We start from the raw sequence: 21,347 nt of genomic DNA on the forward strand, positions 1-21,347 counted from the left end.
AATTGAATGTCGAGCATTCTCTAATGGAGGAAGACTGTTCCACAGATGGCTCTTAACAGAGAGGACGTTCTGCCCAAATGCTGTCCGTCTGTGGGCTATAAACAAGTCTCCTCGGATTGAAGCTCGAGTGGTCCTGTCTGAGCTTTCTTTATGCCAAATGAACTGCTTCAGTGGTGGTGGAGCAAGGGAGTGTAACACACTCTTTTAAGTTTCACTAAGTTATTGAAGTTCAGTAATTTATGTTTTTTTAACACATGACAGTGGTGGTGGGAAGTCGGCTTTTTGTCAAGTAGTTTTAAACTTCTTTTATAAATGTTTTCAATAGTTTTAGGTGTTGTTGGAAAAGCAAGTGACCAGGATGTCAAACAATAGTCCATATGAGAGATGATCATTGAGTAAAAATCATAATGATTACTCTCAGAAATCCTGATCTGTGTATTTACTGTGTGTTGGATCAATAACTGAGATTCATCGTATCACACAGCTGTGCTGCTGCTGCTGCTGGTGATGTCAGCACATCTGGAACAATACGAGGTATCTGCTACCAGACTGAGCAGGACGTGAGACCTGTGGACTGTTTAAAGCTGTCCCTCCACAGCTCACTCAGACCTGATCCACACCTCAGTGATATTCTCTGACTTCCTCAGTAGAGACAGAAACCATTCAGATCTGGGACGATCAGCTGACTGATGATGTCACACAGACTGTGTTTTTCAGGAACAGTGATTCTGATGTGAGCCTGCTAGCTGACAGCAGACCTGATGAAACCACATGTTCACATCTGTGAGGACAGACTGGACTCTTTGACTGCACCTTGGTTCTCCTCAGAGGTCTGTACAGGAGCATGTCCACCCCCACTGAAGATCTCAGTCACTGTGAAACATAGAAAGCTGCTTGTGTAGCCTCTGCCTCACATGTAGATACAGCTACAGGTTTCTCTGTCAGTCAGACTGAAACAGTGTCCTGATGCTGCATCATTCAGCTCTGTGCCCCAGTCAGCATCACTGTGAGCTACCAGTGTCAGTGTTTCTGCCCTTTTCCTGTAACACTACACTCAGCACAGGCTCAGCTGCTATCCAGTGTTGGACTTTGGCTTCAGCTGCTGTGATAGATCCTCTAACATAGATCAGCTCTGCTACATGTTGTTAGATAAGTGCAGCTGCCTGTCATGTCCTGATGTTTCTCTGGCTCAGCAGCTTCTCCATCAGAGGTTCACATGGAGCTGATCCAGTATCTCCAGTAACTGTGTTCTGTGCCTCACTGGTTCATCCTTCTGTCTGTGTGACGTCAGTCAGATGTTGAAGTTAAACTCTGTAATCTTCACTGTGTCACAGAGTTCAGTATTTTATTGGACTTTGCAGCTGTTTCTGGTCATCAGTTCATTCCTGCAAACCTCTGAACCTGAACAACAATGATGCTGCATTGCTGGCTGATCCCAAAAGGTTGATTCTGTTCATCTGGACGTTTTCAGAAACGTTTGCTCACTGATCAGGTGACTTCTTCAGTCTCAGCTGACTGCAGCTTTACAACCTTACAAACAGCACATTTGCACAATGACTGAAACCAGCAGCAGCAGCACCTGATATATATGATACTAATATAATACATATACATATATAATCCATACTAATGATGAAGGAACTGAGCTCACAGTCCATTGTTCATTCAGTGAACTACTCAGTTTATTTTGGGCCTCAGAAATGCTCACTCTGTTTGTACATCACTGTCAGCAATAGACTCATTCTGCTGTGTGGACAGGAACACATGTGACATCACTTCCTGTTTGTTTGTGACTGAAGAGGAAGAAGTTTACAAGGAATCATTTAGAAGAGTTTCAAACATCAACTGATTGAATCCATGAATCTGAAAACGTGTTTGTGAGTGAAAGAGACAGACATGTACAGACTGAACTATCTGTTCAACAGTCAGAGTGTTTCTGTAACAGGAGACACTCTTTACACCCCACTCAGCACAGGGACACTGAGGAACCACGAGACCAGAACCAAAACCCAGGATAAAGAGTTTGAGTGAATGTGGTGTTGAAGGTGTGGAGGTGGATCAGAGTGTCAGAGGAGACTCTGTAGAAGGACAGAGTGCCAGCAGGACAGTCCACATACACTGCTGCTCTGTTAGAGACAGAGGAGGAGGAGGAGGAGGAGGAGGAGGAGGAGGAGATGGATGTTTGTCTCTTATTGTGCCAGACAGAATGAGGACCATCATCAGAGCAGATCAGACTCCAGGACTGATCATTCCATCCAAACAAACAGTCATCACTGTCTCCTTTCCTTCTGATGCTTCTGTAACTCACTGATATATGAACGTCTCCTCTCCACTCGACCTCCCAGTAACAGCGACCAGTCAGACCATCTCTACACAGCAGCTGAGGATAATCAAATCTGTCTGGATGATCAGGATATGACTGAACCTCCTTCACATGTGTCACCTTCCTGTTGTTGTCAGACAGTTGGAGGTTTGTGTTCACTGTGTTTGTGTCGATTGTGAGTTGACAGGAATCTGATGGAGAGAACAAAGACAATCCAGCTGCAGTTATTGATCCATCATCTGTTCATTGATTGACACTTTGATGATGACTCCTGACATGATGAAGATGGTTGAATGTGTGCTGCTTTGTTTTCATGAATCCCATTAAAAACACACTTACACTTCCTCAGACCTGGTCTCAACCATCGGACTCCAGCAGGCTCCACCCTGAAAGGAGGAGGGGGGTCAGAGCAGCACAGTCAGCATGCACACATGGACATTACATGGCTCTCATACACACACTGTTACACACTGAGCTCAAAGCTCGGCTCCACTGTTTTATTCAAAGAAATCTACATTTATTTATCAGCACATTTAAAAACAGGTTGAGCCAAAGTGCTGCACAGAGTAGAGAGAAAATAGGAAACATACACAGTAATTACTATAAAGACTCGTCAGAATTGAAAGCTACAGAGTACAAATGTGTTTCCAACCGGGTTTTAAAAATGTAGAGTGTTGGTGACGACCTGATGTGAAGGGCGAGTGTTCCAGAGTTTGGCTGCAGCGATCGATAAAGCTCACCTCTGTTTTTACGTCTAGTTCTGGTCAGAAGCTACTTATCTGCAGACCTGAGGGCTCGACTTGGATTATTTTGTTAAAGAGAGATAAGATGGAGCCAATCCATTCAGAGATTTAAAGACAAACAACAAGATCTGGAAGTGGATTCTACCATGTACTGGTAACCAGTGGAAGAAGCTGGAAAAAGCTGGTGATGGGTCGTCTAGCACAGACCCACCGCTGGAACCAGACAATTGATGAGGGAGAGAACTGTGACAGCGCCGTTCCTTCACTTGACCTCAGTCGCTCTCGTCTGCTCCCTCGTAACACTGCTCTTTATTGAGGTTACATGAATATGCATAAGTTCATTAACATATGACGTCTTACACAGGTATGAACAAAGAGTACCAGTCTGTGCATAGTGTAGGTGTGTGTGTGTGTGTGTGTGTGTGTGTTCCAGATGTGACCCTGTGACCCCAAAGCTGGTGCTAAGAGTCCAGTGGTCCCCCTAACAAAGGGCTCTTATACTTAACCAGACACAGAGTAGGTGTCCTCCTACACCAGGGGTCTCAAACTCGCGGCCCACGGGCCAATTGCGGCCCGCAGGACGATAGTTTTTGGCCCCCACCTTAATATGAAAATTTAATGTTAGTTTGATAATGTATGACACTTTACAGTGTTGTGTGCGGAGCTGAATTAACCCACCAATCAGGGTGGGATATGGATCTCAGGGGACACCAGCCGGGCTTGATGCAAGCAGGGAAACATTTCTCAATGAGTGAAAGTTACAGCAGCGTTGCCCTGGAGTGTTTCTTTCTTTTCTGTGCCTGGCTGGCTTCCTCCTTTCTATTGGGCAAACGCGGACATTCGCCCCAGCGCGCTGCGTTCACAACACTTCAAAAAAAGTTGGTTTTTTAAAAAAACCTTAAAGTAAACCTTACAGCTGGTTTTAATAACAGAATTTATTTGTTTCTCAAATGAGAAAGAGCTATCGAGAAACACTCCTAAATCTTTAGTTCTTAACTTTTCCAGTGGGCCAAGGTCAACATTATCTGCTAATGCTAAATAGGCTGCCGTTATTAACTAATGCTAATTTGATGTGAATTAGCATTATGCACTAATGCTAACACTCACTTTTTAACAATGTGAGTAGCTAATGCTAACACTATTTCTCTTAACCTTATAATAATGTGAACGGCTAATGATAACACTCTTTTCCCTAGCATTAAACATCTGAGCTGCTAATGCTAAGTAGGCCGCCATTAGTACCTACGTCTAATTTAAGGCAAATACAAAATTAGAACCTAATGCTCATATCGTTTTCCTTTGCTTTATAACAATGTGAGCAGCTACTGCTAAATAGCATTAGCTAATAACAGCAGTCTAATTTAATGCAAGTTAGCATCATTTGCATTATAACGATGTGAGGAGTTAATGCTAAGTATGCTGCCATTAGCAGCTAATTCTAATTAGGGGTGAATAATTATTACCAGCAAATGCTAATATCGTTTTCTCTTCCCTTTAAACAATGTGAGCAGCTAGTGCTAGGTAGGCTGATGCTAGCAGCTAATGCTAAAGCTAAAGCTAATTTGATGTGAATTAGCATTACATTAGTGAAGAGTTAATGCTAAGTAGACTGCCATTAGCCGGTAATGCTAATTTTAGGTGAATAGGATTTGGCAGCTAATACTAATACCATATTTTCTTGCTTTATAACAATGTGACCAGCTAATGCTAAGTAGGTTGCCGTTATTAGCTAATACTAATTTGAGGTGAATTAGCATTATCCGCTTATGCTTACAATGTTTTTTCGTACTTGTTAACAATATGAGTAGCTAATGTGAACACTATTTTTCATTCAATTTTAACTTTTCCCCTGCGATGTGAAGAGTTAATGCTAAATAGGACGCCATTAGTGGCCAATTCTAATTTTAGGTGAGTAACCATTAGCAGCTAATGCTAATACCATGTTTTCTAATTTGACGTGAATTAGCATCATCCGTTAATGCTAACTCTTTCCCTTGCATTATAACAATGTGAGCAGCTAATGCTAAGAAGGCTGCTGTTATTAGCTAATGCTAATTTGATGCGAGTTTAGCATTATCGGGTAATGCTAACACTTTTCCCTTCTTTTTTAACAATGTTTGCAGCTAGTGCTAGGTAGGCTGATGCTAGCAGCTAATGCTAATTTGATATAAATTAGCAATATATTAGTTAGGAGTTAATACTAAGTAGACTGCCATTAGTGGCTAATGCTAATTTTAGGTAAATAGGAATTGGCAGCTAATGCTAATACCATATTTTCTTGCTTTATAACAATGTGACCAGCTAATACTTAGTAGGTTGCCGTTATTAGCTAATACTAATTTGAGGTGAATTAGCATTATCCCCTTCTGCTAACAAAGTTTTTTCTTACTTTTTAACAATACGAGTAGCTAATGTGAACACCTTTTTTATTCAATTTTAACTTTTCCCCTGCGATGTGAAGAGTTAATGCTAAATAGGATACCATTAGTGGCTAATTTTAATTTTAGATGAAAAACCATTAAAAGCTAATGCTAATACCAAATTTTCTTGCTATATATCAATATCAGTAGCTAATGCTAGGTATGTAGCCATCATTAGCTAATGCTAATTTAGGTGAATTAGCATTATCCACTAATGCTAACAATGTTTTTGCCAACTCTTTTCCCTTGCATTATAACAATATGAGCAGCTAATGCTAAGAATGCTGCCATTATTAGGTAATGCTAATTATTATGTGTGTTAGCATTATCCGCTGCTGCTAGCAATGTTTTATCTTACCTTTTAACAATATCAGCAGCTAATGCTAACATTACTTTCATTTCAGTTAAGCCTATTTAGCATTAATTAACTTTATTTAGCATTAAGAAGTTTATGCTAAATAGGCTACCATTAGTGCCTAATGCTAATTTTAGGTGAATAGGCATTAGCAACTAATGCTAATACCATATTCTCTTGATTTCTAACAATGTGAGCAGCTATTGCTAAGTAAGTTGCCGTTATTAGCTAATGCTAATTTATCCGCTAATGCTAACAATGTTTTTTCTTACATTTTAACAATGTGATGTGTGTTACCGTTAATAACTATTGCTAATTTGATGTGAATTAGCATTATCAAATAATGCTAACTACTTTCCCTTGCATTATAACAATGTGAGGAGCTAATGCTAAGAAGGCTGCTGTTATTAGGTAATGCTAATTTGATGTGAGTTTGTTAGCATTATCGGGTAATGCTAACACTTTTCCCTTCCCTTTTAATAATGTCAGCAGCTAGTGCTAAATAGGCTGATGTTAGCAACTAATGCTAATTTGATGTGAATTAGCATTGTATTAGCGAGGAGTTAATGTTAAGTAGACTGCCATAAGTCGCTAAAGCTAATTTTATATAAATAGAAATTGGCAGCTAATGCTAATACCGTATTTTCTTGCCTTATAACAATGTGACCAGCTAATGCTAAGCAGGTGCCGTTATTAGCTAAGACTAATTTGAGGTGAATTAGCATTATCCGTTTATGCATTGTGTGTATGTTCATACACACACTGTTACACACTGACAAAGGAACAGTCCAACATTTTCACAAATACACTTCAATCCATATGTGGATCAAACTGCTGATGATTGGACTGATCCTAGATCAGTTCATCACTGTATTGAATGAAATACGACTGATTCAAACTGTGACCTTCATTATCTTTATATTCCTCTTCTGTTTAGGTGGAAAGGACACCTCCCTGCCTTTGCTGCCAGCTGGTTTTCTCCTCTTGGAAACACATTTAACATGGCTGACACTTTATTAGGTACACAGTGGCCACTGTCTCAGGTACAGTACACCTGTGACCTAATAAAGTGGCGGTCACTTGTTTATGAGCCATCTCCCTTCAGCTTTTTTAGCCGACCTGTTTACCTCCAACTTTTTATCAGCAGCAGCGAGCCACAGACCGAGTCCAGCAGGAGCAACAATCCCACCACAACGTCTCCAGAAATGACCTCGTCTGGTTTCATTATTTTATTTCCACACAGAACAGACTGGATGTTATCAGGTTATGTAGGCCTATAACCTGTGGTCTTAGTGGGGTCTTTCCCTGGTTTCACAGTTCTTTCCAGCTTCCTGATATATTCTATTATAGAAGAGCAACAGAGCATCCTCTAACTGCTTCATCATGATGTAGCACACCTGATCCTTCCCAGGTGAAGTCATTTTTATGCATTTAAGAGCTGCTTTGAATTCAAACATCACAAACTGAACATTAGAACTATCCTCCTCTCCAGGATCTTCCTGATTTAACATTTCAATATGATTCATTTTTGTTCTCTCACATCTGCCGTCATCACTTCAATTATTCCCACTGTGGATTTGATCATATTGTTTGCCCAGCATCTCTGCATTTTCCCATCCATACTACCTGTAGCTCATTAATACTATTAATACTGGAAACTGCTGTTGAAGCCTGATGGTGACACTTTCTGGTGAAGACGTTAATTGCAGCAACAGGACTGGCTGGCTTATGATACACTGGACATTTCCATCAGTGGGTTTATGAAGCCACTGTAAGTAATAACAGGTTTATTACCTGTCAGGACCTTTGTGGTTATTAGTTTATTGCATGGCCTGTTAATGTGTGTCGAGAGGAGTTGTTGTTGAAGCTAACAGCATCATTATTATTTCAACTGTTTAATAGGTGTTATGTAAACTACATTTATATTTCACTCATTGTGGGAGAATCAAAAGCGCTTTGTTTCCTCTGCTCACAGACAACACAGATACACGCATGTATATACAGCCCACGTCCAGCTCTGCATGTACTCCTTCTGCTCCATTTCTATAGAGAATAAACAACTTAACAGAATCATTCTCCATTGTTTTCAACTCAACCAGCTGCATTTAAGGAGTTTGACTTTACTTTACAAACACTGATGTTGTTTCCTGTCTGCATTCATGTTCTTAACTGTACTCCACACATTCTGAATCGGTGTAGTTCTTCCTAAAGTACTGCAGTATTCCTGCCAGTACATCCTTTTAGTTTTCCTAACTGTTTCCTCACCTTTGATGCTCGTTGCTATTTTTTCCTCAATGAAAATTCATGCTAAGCTCCTCCATATCCATCCCTGTTTCTAAACCTGTAATAATTCCTTTAATGTGTCTTTGGCCTAATTATGAGTCTGTCCACATGTTTTTAGTTCCCCACTTGCTTTGGTTTCTTAGCTCTGATTCTCTGAAATTCATCCTTCATCATTTACTGGAATCTCTCCCTCTCACTCCCACTATCCCCAGAATACCTGAGTATTCATCTCCTGGTTTATCATATGGCCTCTTTACATTTTCTCCAATCATCCCTGCTTCTAGAGTCTTGCCCCATCTGCAGGCAGTCCAAGAGAAACTGCCTCTGCCATTTTATTCTTCTTAATCTTTGATTTTTCTCTTCACTTTCTCCATTGGGTCTTCTTAGACACACTTTCCAGAAAGCAGCAACATTTTTTGTGCCCCATTTTTCAAATTGTGTATCTTACTTCAGCTTAATGTGTTTACTGATTTGTTTTTACACAGGTCTTGTAAAAAAAGTGTCTGACATTCAAAAATCCTACCAGAGGCTCAACAAAGCTGAACTGAAAGACAGCACGGGCAATAAATCAGAGCAGCACAGAACTTAAGCACACGGTCCATAGAAGCTGGGCTCTACAGGTGTACCAGGACAAGCTTAGTGGTAAGTCCCCCGAAAAGTTTCACTTGTGCTGTTTCTGTGTAAATTACTGGTTTGTTTGAACAATTTCATCAGCTGAACCATAAATACTCCAAAACAATTTCTTTGTGACTCAGTGTGATTTTGCATTTTGTAATATTAGCATGTCAAACTCTACATTCTCTACACAGATGAGAAATGAAGTGTATTTAATAATAAAAGTTATCTCTCAGAGACAAAGTTAGTGTCTCATTCAGGTCTGAATCTGTGTCGTCTCATACACATGCAGTGCTCATATTTGCTGTTTTGTTTGTCACTCAGACCTCTTCCTGACAGGGGCAGCAATTTCATTTAAAGTCACATTCACTGATACAGGCTGCTGGAGCTCCAACCAGGAGGGTACACACATGATCCAGGGAAAAAATCTGATTAATATTTTTGTGCTGAAACTTGAACATATATGTTCTCTTAGATACATATTAAGATGTTTTACTACTTTGATTTTGTAGTAAAACACAGGACCTTTGGGTTAGATATAAGGTGATTTGACAAATCATGTCTGTTGCAAATGAGGAAGCCATTTATCGACCTGACTCAGGTTTTAAATCATCATCAGAAAAGACTGAATCCTGACCTGAGAATTCCAAGTGTACACTTTGGACTTTCCACTGCAGAAAATAGAAGCTTCAGTCCTGAATCCTGCAGGTTGTTGTTACCCAGATCCAACTCTGTCAGACTAGAGGACTGGGAGCTCAGCACTGAGGACAGTGTTTCACAGCTTCTGTCTGACAGGTTACAGCCACTCAGTCTGAAAAAATGATGACAAGAAGACACATGAAACACTTGTGTTAAAGTATATTCATGGTGCCATGAGGAGCTACTACATTTACAATATTTCAACACTGTTTCAGGACTTGCTGGAATACTTATTGCCTCATGTTACAAAAGTCAAATGTGGCAGTTTACTGTGACTTGGATGGATTCATTAAAAAAAAAAAAAACATAAACACTGTTAATTTTTTCCAAATGAAATTGATTAAATGATGTTAATTGGATGAAAAAAAAATCGATATTGCTTGATCTGACCTCAGCGTTTCCACTTTGCAGTATTGACTCTTCATCCCAGCAGACAGAAGCTTCACGCCTGGATCCTGCAGGTTGTTGTTACCCAGATCCAGCTCTGTCAGACGGGAGGATTGGGAGCTCAGCACTGAGGACAGTGCTTCACAGCTTTTGTCTGACAGGTTACAGCCACTCAGTCTGAAATCAAGCGGGAAGGGAGACAAGATCAACAAAACAAATCAGAGCTTTATTGCTTTTTTTGTTGTTTTTAAGCAGAAATCAGTGAGGTGCTGGTAGATTCTGTTCTTTTGGTTTATTACCCAATAACACACACATACACTAATATTTGTGACCTTTGTAATAGTAGCATTTACAATGCAAAGCAACAGCGATCACAGATTGAAGGGGCCTGAATAAAACTACAATGCAGTGATTTTTAAGATGACCTGTTCTTCCAATTTCCAACAACAGATTTCTCCAACCTTACAGTTAAAAATAATTCTTTACCTCATACTGAATCTTGGTGCACCTCCCCCCAGTTTATTAAAATGAAGTGGTACTGAAGTTGTTGTAAGTGATGTGTGATGCCACTGATTTCCTTTCTGATCCAATACAAAGAAAAATTCAGGCTGGTATCTGCGATACTGATGAAAACTATTCCTTCAGAATCAATACAAGACATCATAAGAAAACATGATGTTTTGTATAACATAAAAAGCCTGAATTTTAAAATATTCAATTAATAATCAAAAAACAGATGTGATTGAAAATAATAAAACTGAGAAACATTTCATGGCCATTGCTACGGGCCATTCGATCCTTTTACAACCATTGCAAGAGCTTGGTTGGCATAGCCGGCAATAAGTTGGATAGTAATAAGTCCGGTGGGTGATGGGCTCCACCAGGGCTGCCCTTTGTCACTGATTCTGTTCATAATTTCTATGGACAGAATTTCTAGGCGTAGCCAAGTGGCGGAAGGCTTTCACCTGGGGGGGTCTCAGAATCTCATCTCTGCTTTTCGCAGATGATGTGGTTCTGTTGGCTTCATCGGGTGATGGAACGGTTTGCAGCCAAGTGTGAGGCAGCGGGAATGAGGATCAGCACCTCCAAATCTGAGGCCATGGTCCTTAGGGTGGAGTGCCCACTCCGGGTCAGGGACAAGTTCCTGCCCCAAGTGGAGAAGTCTAAGTATCTCGGGGTCTTGTTCACGAGTGATGGGAGAAGGAGGGAGGAGAACAATAGGTGGATTGGTGCTGTGGCTGCAGTGATGCGGACCACTACAACCTGGTTTGCCTCTTACCTGTAATTATTTTTTATTTAATTTAATAACTGTACAGTTCTCTCTGTTTATAGTAACCGTTGTCCTTAATGTAAATATGTAAGAAAAATTGTGTATGTTTCTGTTCTGTGTCCTGTGTACTGTTTGTTTGTATATTTGTCTTTTTGGCTGCTGTTACAACCAAATTTCCCCTTGTGGGACAATTAAAGGATTATTCTATTCTATTCTATTCTATTCTACCGATCCATCGTGGTGAAGAGAGAGCTGAGCGTAAAAGCGAATTCAACAACTACGTAGGCTCATAGTTTTAGGACATGGATCTGTCATGTAAGAAATCTATGACCACTTTTAATCAACATTTTAAAAATAAACATGATCACAGATTTACTCACAGAGCTTTGTTGGAGGCTTTGACCACTGGCAGCAGCCTCAGAAGAGCCTCCTCTGAAGTAGAGTATTTCTTCAGGTCAAACACATCCAGATCTTTTTCTGATGACAGTAAGATGAAGACCAGAGCTGACCACTGAGCAGGAGACAGTTCATCTGTGGAGAGACTTCCTGATTTCAGGGACTGTTGGATCTCCTCCACTAGAGAACGATCATTCAGTTCATTCAGACAGTGGAATAGATTGATGCTTTTCTCTGCAGACAGATTCTCACTGAGCTTCTCCTTGATGTACTGGACTGTTTTCTGATTGGTCAGTGAGCTACTTCCTCTCTTTGTCAGCAGACCTTGAAGGAGAGTCTGACTGGTCTCCATTGAAAGACCCAGGAGGAAGCGGAGGAACAAGTCAAGGTGGCCATTTGGACTCTGTAAGGCCTTGTTCACAGCACTCTGGTAAAGATTTATTTTCTCTGGAAATGGTTTAAACCACAGCATAAACTGGAAAGGCCACCAAGAGCCTCTTGTTTGTTGTCCTTCCAGCAGATTGAGTCCAGAGTTGATGAAGGTCAGATGGACATGAAGAGCAGCCAGAAACTCCTGAACACTCAGATGGATGAAGCAGAACACCTTGTCCTGGTACAGTCCTCTCTCCTCTTTAAAGATCTGTGTGAACACTCCCGAGTACACTGAGGCTGCTCTGATATCGATGCCACACTCTGTCAGGTCTGAGTCATAGAAGATCAGGTTTCCTTTCTGCAGCTGATCAAAAGCCAGTTTTCCCAGAGACTCCATCATCTTCCTGCTATCTGGACTCCAGTGTGCATCTGTCTCAGCTCCTCCATCATACTTGACCTTCTTCACTTTGGCCTGAACCACCAGGAAGTGGATGTACATCTCAGTCAGGGTCTTGGGCAGCTGTCCTCCCTCTCTGGTTTCCAGCACATCCTCCAGAACTGTAGCAGTGATCCAGCAGAAGACTGGGATGTGGCACATGATGTGGAGGCTTCGTGATGTCTTGATGTGGGAGATGATCCTGCTGGCCTGCTCCTCATCTCTGAATCTCTTCCTGAAGTACTCCTCCTTCTGTGGATCAGTGAACCCTCTGACCTCTGTCACCATGCCAACACAGTCAGGAGGGATCTGATTGGCTGCTGCAGGTCGTGTGGTTATCCAGAGGTGAGCAGAGGGAAGCAGTTTCCCCCTGATGAGGTTTATCAGCAGCACATCCACTGAGGTGGACTTTCTAGGGTCAGTTAGGATTGTAGTTTTGTGGAAGTCCAGAGGAAGGCGACACTCATCCAGACCATCAAAGATGAACACAACCTGGAAGTCTTCAAAGCTGCAGATTCCTGCTTCTTTGGTTTCAGTAAAGAAGTGATGAACAAGTCCCACCAAGCTGAACTTTTCCTCTTTCAGCACATTCAGATCTCTGAAAGTGAATGGAAACATGAACTGGATGTCCTGGTTGGCTTTGTCTTCAGCCCAGTCCAGGGTGTATTTCTGTGTTAAGACTGTTTTCCCAATGCCAGCCACTCCCTTTGTCAGCACTGTTCTGATTGGTTCATCTCTTCCAGGTGAGGCTTTAAAGATGTCTTCTTGTCTGATTGTTGTTTCTGGTCTGTCTGGTTTCCTGGATGCTGTTTCAATCTGTCTGACCTCATGTTCATCATTGACCTCTGCAGCCCCTCCCTCTGTGATGTAGAGCTCTGTGTAGATCTGATTCAGAAGGGTTGGGTTTCCTGCTTTAGCGATGCCCTCAAACACACACTCGAACTTCTTCTTCAGAGCAGATTTAAGGTTACGATGACAAACAGCAGCTGGAAGTTCTGAATAATAATAATAAAAATACAACTTCAACAATCCTATTTTACAAAACGCTGATGACAATTTCTGACCCACTGAGAAATGACAGAACACACTGGTGTCACAAGTGTCTCATTTATCCAGCAGCTTAAATCTTTAGATAAATCCTCTTACGTCTCTGCAGACGGTCAGCCAGCTCCTCCTGCTTCATTCTCCTCAGGAAGTCCACTGTGATCTTCACAAATGCCTCTCTGCTGCTCCTCTGCTCATCATCCTCCCTCTGAAACTCCAAGCACTGGGGCTTATTTGGATTCAGAGCCTTCTGGATCTTCTTCAGCTCGTTCTTCACAAAAGTGATGATGTTGTCCTCCAGCAGCTGGAACAGAATACTTTATGAATGAGCCACCACTCTGAACTTCAGTCTACACAACATCAAGAAGGTCCTGAGGAAATGTGAACGCTGGTTTGAGGGCGGAGTCAAGGACGCCATTTATGTGAAAAGGGAAAGACCATCTCTGAATGGAGGAGGGGCCTAAGGGTACATCTGTCACCATCTTTAACAACACTTTAACAAACAACATGAGATTTTAACAGTAATGTAAAAATCCTGTGATTCATTGTTATTAAGCACAAACACATCTATGGCTCCGTTTCCATTAGTAGCTGCTCAGATCGACTCACCACAGGTCGCCACGACTGGACTGGATCCACTGGTTTCCATTACAGTTGAGGACCACCTAATGTGGTTGTCTCAATATAGCCGAGTGTCAACTCAGATCATTAGTAAGTTTTAATGCTCCTAATTTCCATCATATTTGTCATTTATTGCTCAAAGTTATTGAAGAAACAGTTATTCAGCTTCATTCTCACTGATCTCAACTACAAACTGTTTCACTTTGGTTTCTGTTTAAAGCCTCGATGTTTAAAATGTTTCCCTGTGATCAATGTTGCCTCTAATGTTTCATGTGTCTGAACACACAAACTCCCTGAGCGTCCCTTGGACCACTGTGAGCAACAGCAGACGTGTGCACTGTGGTCACGCCAGCATCGAATCATCCAGGTTACATGTTTATTAAAGTAATCAAATTACAGCATTTATGTTAGACTACTTTTAATTAACTGCTTTAGCCCACTTACAATGAAAATTAAAAACAACCTTGTTCATGACCTGTGTAGCATGTTCACACTATTGGAAGTAAAAATAACTTGAACTCCAATTTTGAAAACACAACTTTATTTATTTTTTTATTTATTATTAAGCTCTGACTTGTATTATGAGTCTGAGTCTGTGGTCTGGGAGAGAGTCTGTAACTCTGGATGTAAAATACAGTGAATAATGACCAGTGCTGGGCAATTAATTATATAGTTACTTCTTCAAAAAGGTAAAACAAAGTTTTTTGCAGCTGTTTACCTAAAAATGCAGCCAAGGCGTTTTTTAAATAAACATTTCAAACTATTTACAGAACAATCAGCTGTTCTGCATCAAATCTGATGCCACACAAATTATTTGTGCCACTCCAAAAATAATTTGTGTCCACTATGAGATGAAGGACAACAACAGCCTGATACCTGCAGGCCTGACAGCAGCAGATGTGTCACTGCTGTAACACCTGTAACACTCAGCAGTCGCCTCATTGTTCTGACACAACAACACTATTGACTACACTACACACTCACTACACACTAACTACACGGTAACTACACGCTAACTACTCACTAACTACACACTAACTACACACTAACTACACACTAACTACTCACTAAGTACACACTAACTACACACTCACTACACACTCACTACACACTCACTACACGCTCACTACACGCTAACTACACGCTAACTAAACACTCACTACACACTCACTACACGCTCACTACACGCTCACTACACGCTAACTACACGCTAACTACACACTCACTACACACTCACTACACGCTAACTAGACGCTAACTACACACTAACTACACACTCACTACACACTAACTACACGCTAACTACACGCTAACTACACACTCACTACACGCTAACTACACGCTAACTACACGCTAACTACACACTAACTACACACTCACTACACACTCACTACACGCTAACTACACGCTAACTACACACTCACTACACGCTAACTACACGCTAACTACACACTCACTACACACTCACTACACACTAACTACACGCTCACTACACGCTAACTACACGCTAACTACTCACTAACTACACACTAACTACACACTAACTACACGCTAACTACACACTAACTACACACTCACTACACACTCACTACACACTCACTACACACTAACTACACGCTAACTACACGCTAACTACACACTAACTACACGCTAACTACACACTCACTACACACTCACTACACACTAACGACACACTAACTACACACTAACGACACACTAACTACACACTCACTACACACTCACTACACGCTAACTACACGCTAACTACACGCTAACTACACACTCACTACACAATAACTACACAATAACTACACGCTAACTACACACTCACTACACACTCACTACACGCTAACTACTCACTAACTACCCACTAACTACACACTAACTACACGCTAACTACTCACTAACTACACACTAACTACACGCTAACTACACGCTAACTACACACTAACTACACACTCACTACACACTAACTACACGCTAACTACACGCTAACTACACACTCACTACACACTAACTACACGCTAACTACACGCTAACTACACACTCACTACACACTAACTACACACTCACTACACACTAACTACACGCTAACTACTCACTAACTACACACTCACTACACACTCACTACACACTAACTACACGCTAACTACACGCTAACTACACACTAACTACACACTAACTACACACTCACTACACACTCACTACACGCTAACTACACACTAACTACACACTCACTACACACTCACTACACGCTAACTACACGCTAACTACACACTCACTACACACTAACTACACGCTAACTACACGCTAACTACACGCTAACTACACACTCACTACACACTCACTACACACTAACTACACGCTAACTACACGCTAACTACACACTCACTACACACTAACTACACGCTAACTACACGCTAACTACACACTCACTACACACTAACTACACGCTAACTACACACTAACTACACGCTAACTACTCACTAACTGCACACTCACTACACACTAACTACACACTAACTACACGCTAACTACACACTAACTACACACTCACTACACACTCACTACACGCTAACTACACGCTAACTACACGCTAACTACACACTCACTACACGCTAACTACACGCTAACTACTCACTAACTACACGCTAACTACACGCTAACTACACACTAACTACACACTAACTACACACTCACTACACACTAACTACACACTAACTACACACTGACTACACACTGACTACACACTAACTACACACTAACTACACAAGATTTGTGCTAAACGTTACAAATCTCTCACATCTCAAACACGCCGTCACTCCTAAAACTTCCCCCTCCCTAAACAACTAAATGCCATGTTGCCATATCATGTTTTGATTGGTCGGCATGGTACTTTTTTCGACCAATAGGAAAGGGTGGGGTGTTTTGGTTTCATCTTTGCTCACAGGTGGAGAACGCTTTCGAGCGCTTTCCTTATGAAACGCTGTTTTTACCGTTTCTTCCCGCAGTAAATATAAACAACAATATTATTCAGGAAGAAAACCAAACAACCAAACCAACTCCAAAGGTTGTACACGTTGTCATTAACTTCACTCCACATCAGCCGCTTTGCTAAAACACCGGTGTCGGCACATAAGGACGCTGTCATCAGCCACGTTGATTCGCTGCGTATATACGAATGTGAATCGCATCATTGGCTGGACTATGGGATAAGGTGGCATCGTTCTGATCCCATACGGGAGCAGCCAGTCACCGACTAACACTGCAAAACTGAATTGTTAACCTATTTACTTTAATTTCAATTCAGGTGGATTTTTTTTGTGTGCAATGCAGATTTTCTGTGCACAGAGACGTGCCAGCAGTCAAAGTTTGTTTCTTTTGGACATTTAGTCCACAGAGTCCTTGGTGTTCTGAAAGGGACCTACAAATAAATGTATTATTAATAATAATAAAGTAGTTGTTGTACATGTACAGACCATAAATATGGAGTCCAGCTGTGTTTGATGCTGCTGGGCAGACTGACCACTGGGAACCTCTGAGCTCTGCTGCTCCACTCTGTGGAGGAACCATGGACACACACACACACACACGCACACACACGCACACACACACACACACACACACACACACGCACACACACACACACACACACACACTTTGATTATTGAAATGTGAATTTAGCCTCTAAAAGCTGTGTTCAGTCACTTTTGCTGCTTCCCTTGTTGCATCTGTATTTGTAGTTTCTCTGTCAGAGATCAAAATGATCAATAATACAAATGATCCTCCAGAGTCCTTCCACTGTTATCCTGATCACTGACACTTCTTTGTTGTGTTTTAAACTCTGTAAAAACACAAAGATCATAATTCCCTGAATGACTTCAATGTTTTTCTAACTGAACTTTGATTCTAAAGTTAAAGGCCGTTTCTCAGTAAATGTACTTGTGATACGTCATCATTCACAGATCAAGTACGTTTCAACTCAAAGAACGTATAAAGCCAAGTGTGTAAGTTCATCTCTGAATGTTTGTGATTCCTACGTTAAGTTTAACAACGATATATGAAGCTCGGACGTCTGTGCGCTGCTGAGTCTGTTTGTTTGTTCATTCCAACCATCAAACTGTTCACCTGCAGCACAGTTTGTTTGTTTTTCAAAGTAAAACTGTGAAACACTTTTTTCATAGTTGTGTTCAGTTTTGTATAGAAATGATGCAAAATTCAGTGTCAGGTTAAATGTGACAGAAACAGCTCACACTGACATCATCCTGATAAAAGATGAGTGCAGGAAAACCGTGTTTGCATTTATTTGCACTGCTTTCCATGTGTGAACGAGGCGAGTATCAAAGTGCTCAGAGGAGAAAAGCTCCATATAAGAACCATTACTCCCAGTATTATTCCAAACTGGTCCAGCCTATAAAGATGAACTCTGTGTGAACAGCTGACCTGTGTCATGTGACCAAGAACACAAACATGATCTACTGTCAGATCAGGACACGTCACAGTTACTGTGTTACTGTTTAACAGCACACTGCAACATTCACACGTTCATCTAACAAACTGGATCATTAACAGCTGCATTTTCACACGTTTCACTTTGATTCACTACAGATTCAGCAGACAGAAAGAAGCTGATGAGGAAACAACAGTTCAGTTCATTTCTGTCCTGGTTGATGAAGATGGCAGCACTGCTGAGGAGCAGGAAGTGGGGATCAGACTGAGTGAAGAGTTTCAGGACAGAGAGTTTGAGAACATCTCCTCTTCCTAAAAATAATCTCTGAGTATCTGCTGTGTTTGTGGAAACACTCCAACACACAGCGCTGCACATATGAACATGTGTGTGAAACAGAGCTGACATTAAACATGATGGAGGATTTATTCACAAACACACAACAACATTTACACACACATTACCTCTCTGCAGGACGACACACGCCTGATTTAAAGTAAATACCAGCCTCTTTAGACCAGTCACTCTGTAAGGACACAGAGCTGGGTGGAGGTCCAGGCTGGTTCCTGTGAATAATGATGGAGCAGTGATGTGAGTGCTGAGCTGTGACATGGAGAAGAGTCATGGACAGTTAGAGATGGTCATCTCACCTCTGAGCTTTGGTCTGGCTCTCATGTTCCCCACACAGAGTGGTTTTAGAGGGAGGGACTCCCTCCTCTCTGTCCTCACACTGATCCATGCTGCTCAATTCACATCAGCTCACACACACTTTCTACCTTCACCTGAAGAGGAAACACAAATCATTCATGTGCACATCAGCTGAAATCCTCCTTTCCATCATGTGTGCTGTCCAAATATCAGCTGCTTCTTTCCTGCTTCATCTCAGTGTCAGCTGAGAGAATGACAAACCCACTACGTGTCAACATTTGATGGATGATGACACAGAAATGTGAAATGATATTGACCTAAATCTGTCCTGATGATGATGAGAAGCTCTGATGAGTTGTGACTGTCTGAGGTGTTACTAGGATGTAGAAACACTGGAGCTCAGCCCTGAAATCTTTGCTGTTTTCACTTGATAACAGCAGCTGTTTAAAGTTACTGAGTGTGTTTGACAGTAAAGTGAATGTAAATGTGAGACACTGTGTGCTCACAGCTAAAGGCTGCAGTCAGCTGTGTTAGAGCCTCTTTCACACAATGATCCTTTAATAAACACTCAGAGCTCCATGTTGATGAAGCAGTCATGTGTGAGCTTGTGTGCTGACATGTTGACAGTTTGACTTCAGCTTTTACTGAAGAAAATCCACAGAAGGCTGAAAGTGAAGCATCACTTCCTGTTTGAGGAGAGCCAACAGTCTGTTTACACGTCATGTCTGAGTTACAGCTGGAATAAATGATCATTTGCAAAGTCTGCTGCTCTTTCTGTAACCATCTGACCATCAACTAACTCTGTGCTGCTGCTGCTCTCATTCACAAAGTGCTCAATTACATTTTTAACTCGTTTAAGAGCTCTTAGCATCAGCTTAGCTTTAGCATGCTGTGTGGCTAGCTTAGCGTCAGAGCTCCGCAGGTGTCTCGTGTGTAAATATTAATCACAGTGACAGTGAAGGAGGTAAATGGCTGTGACGTCATCACGTACGCTGCGTCCTCTGTGGGCTCTGAGTGAACTCACAAAGTACAAACTACAAGTACACAAACACGAACGTAGCTCAGAGTGGCGGACACACTCGGCCTCGTTGGTCCAGCTGTGAGTCCGTTACCGTGAACTATGGAGCGGCAGATTTGTGCTGAACTAAGCTGCACACAGCTGATGTTAGCCAGGAAACATTACACACTGACTTTAATGGAGAGACCGGAAATACAAACACACACAGTTTGTTGTGTGAAGAAATCAAACATGAGCTGAACAAACAGTAAAGTTCCTAAAGACAAACTGTTAAAGGAGGAAACAAAGCAAACTTACAGTTTCTTCACACACCAACAACAAGCTCCACTCCACGAAGTTCAGGAAGTGAAAGTAAACTGAGCAGGTAGAAAACACCCAGAGAGGCGTGTCCAGCGGGGTGGCCTGGCGGGGGGGCACAGGCCACCCCCCCAACCAGACTGGCCACCCCAGGTGCCACCCTGAAGCTAAAACAATAAAATTCAATGAAATATCAAATGTACGATTATGTTTTCACAGTGCAGCTCAGATATCCGAGTGTAAGTGAATGCAGCATTGGCTTCTGCACTATGAGTCTACCTGCAGTCTACCTGGGTCAGATATAAACCAAGTTTAGGTGGAGTTTATTTTTCGTTGTGCTGACTTTTTATCGTCAGTTACAATCTGTAAGTTACTGCGTACTAGCTAGCATGACGGAGTTTATATACAGCTGAGTGGGTGCTATGATGTTACTGATAGTGAACTTTATTTTATTCATAAGGTTAGTTAGTAGAGTTGCCAACGGCTCCTTAAAAAATGGAATGGTCCCTAATTCAGAGAAAATATTACGTGTTTTGTATTGAGCTGAGAAGGGACGCAGTTTGTCCCGGACTTTAGCTAGAATGGAAAAAGACACAAAGCTGGATTTATTCTGTCTTTGCTGCACAGCTGTTTCTTCTCTCATTCTCTCCCTCTCCTGTTGCTACTTCAATCATGAAACTGATCAATGATCAGCTGATCGTCTCTCTTGTTTGTTTATCTTGAAGGGAAGTTATGAACTGTTTCTGAGACACAAACAACACCAGGATCCTTTTCTATGTAGCTGACAGCTGGTAACTGTGCAGGGGCGGGTCTAGCAAACTTTTGCCAGGGGGGCCAGGTAGGGCATTAACAGGAAAAGGGGGGCACAAAGAAGACTTTTCTTTCTTATTCTCATTTAAAATGTCTCACTTTTAATAAATAATTATCTGAATCTTGCAAACAAAGTTTTTATCTGATGTAAAATGTATAAGGC

At 41.5% G+C, this 21,347-nt stretch overlaps 3 protein-coding genes across 5 annotated transcripts in view; 1 reads left to right on the forward strand and 2 right to left on the reverse strand.

Annotated features, from left to right (window-relative positions):
* LOC146490339 (protein NLRC3-like) overlaps positions 1–21,347 on the reverse strand; it is a 265,325-nt gene that overhangs the window by 90,033 nt on the left and 153,945 nt on the right. The gene's annotated exons all lie outside the window — the stretch shown is intronic.
* Positions 1–21,347, forward strand: part of LOC146490341 (uncharacterized) — a 170,583-nt gene that overhangs the window by 37,870 nt on the left and 111,366 nt on the right. The window lies entirely within an intron of this gene.
* On the reverse strand, positions 1,413–20,480 carry LOC146490344 (NLR family CARD domain-containing protein 3-like). Of its 2 annotated transcripts, XM_085153307.1 has the most exons (10): positions 20,375–20,480; positions 19,062–19,193; positions 18,876–18,977; positions 17,444–17,522; positions 13,446–13,647; positions 11,476–13,294; positions 9,829–10,002; positions 9,377–9,550; positions 2,663–2,709; positions 1,413–2,514 (listed from the first exon to the last, which is right to left on the reverse strand). In XM_085153307.1, the coding sequence occupies exons 2-10, from the start codon at positions 19,148–19,150 to the stop codon at positions 1,967–1,969; spliced, it is 3,234 nt and encodes a 1,077-aa protein (XP_085009433.1). In that variant the 5' UTR covers positions 19,151–19,193; positions 20,375–20,480; the 3' UTR covers positions 1,413–1,966. The 2 variants fall into 2 exon arrangements, with proteins under 2 accessions (XP_085009433.1, XP_085009434.1); XM_085153308.1 differs by lacking the exons at positions 17,444–17,522; positions 19,062–19,193; positions 20,375–20,480 and having other exon boundaries at positions 18,876–18,966.

Source organism: Neolamprologus multifasciatus, unplaced genomic scaffold, assembly GCF_963576455.1.
Source record: "Neolamprologus multifasciatus unplaced genomic scaffold, fNeoMul1.2 scaffold_5, whole genome shotgun sequence".
Lineage (NCBI taxonomy): Eukaryota > Metazoa > Chordata > Actinopteri > Cichliformes > Cichlidae > Neolamprologus > Neolamprologus multifasciatus.

Bases quoted from the DNA above. Each gene is read 5' to 3' on its own strand.
- LOC146490344 (XM_085153307.1), bottom strand. From the start codon at position 19,150: ATGGATCAGTGTGAGGACAGAGAGGAGGGAGTCCCTCCCTCTAAAACC. The intron at 13,648-17,443 runs GTCTGTACATGT...ATTCTGTTCCAG, and splicing joins AGCTGGACTCCATATTTATG to CTGCTGGAGGACAACATCAT. The intron at 2,515-2,662 runs GTAAGTGTGTTT...TCTCTCCATCAG, and splicing joins GAGACCAGGTCTGAGGAAGT to ATTCCTGTCAACTCACAATC.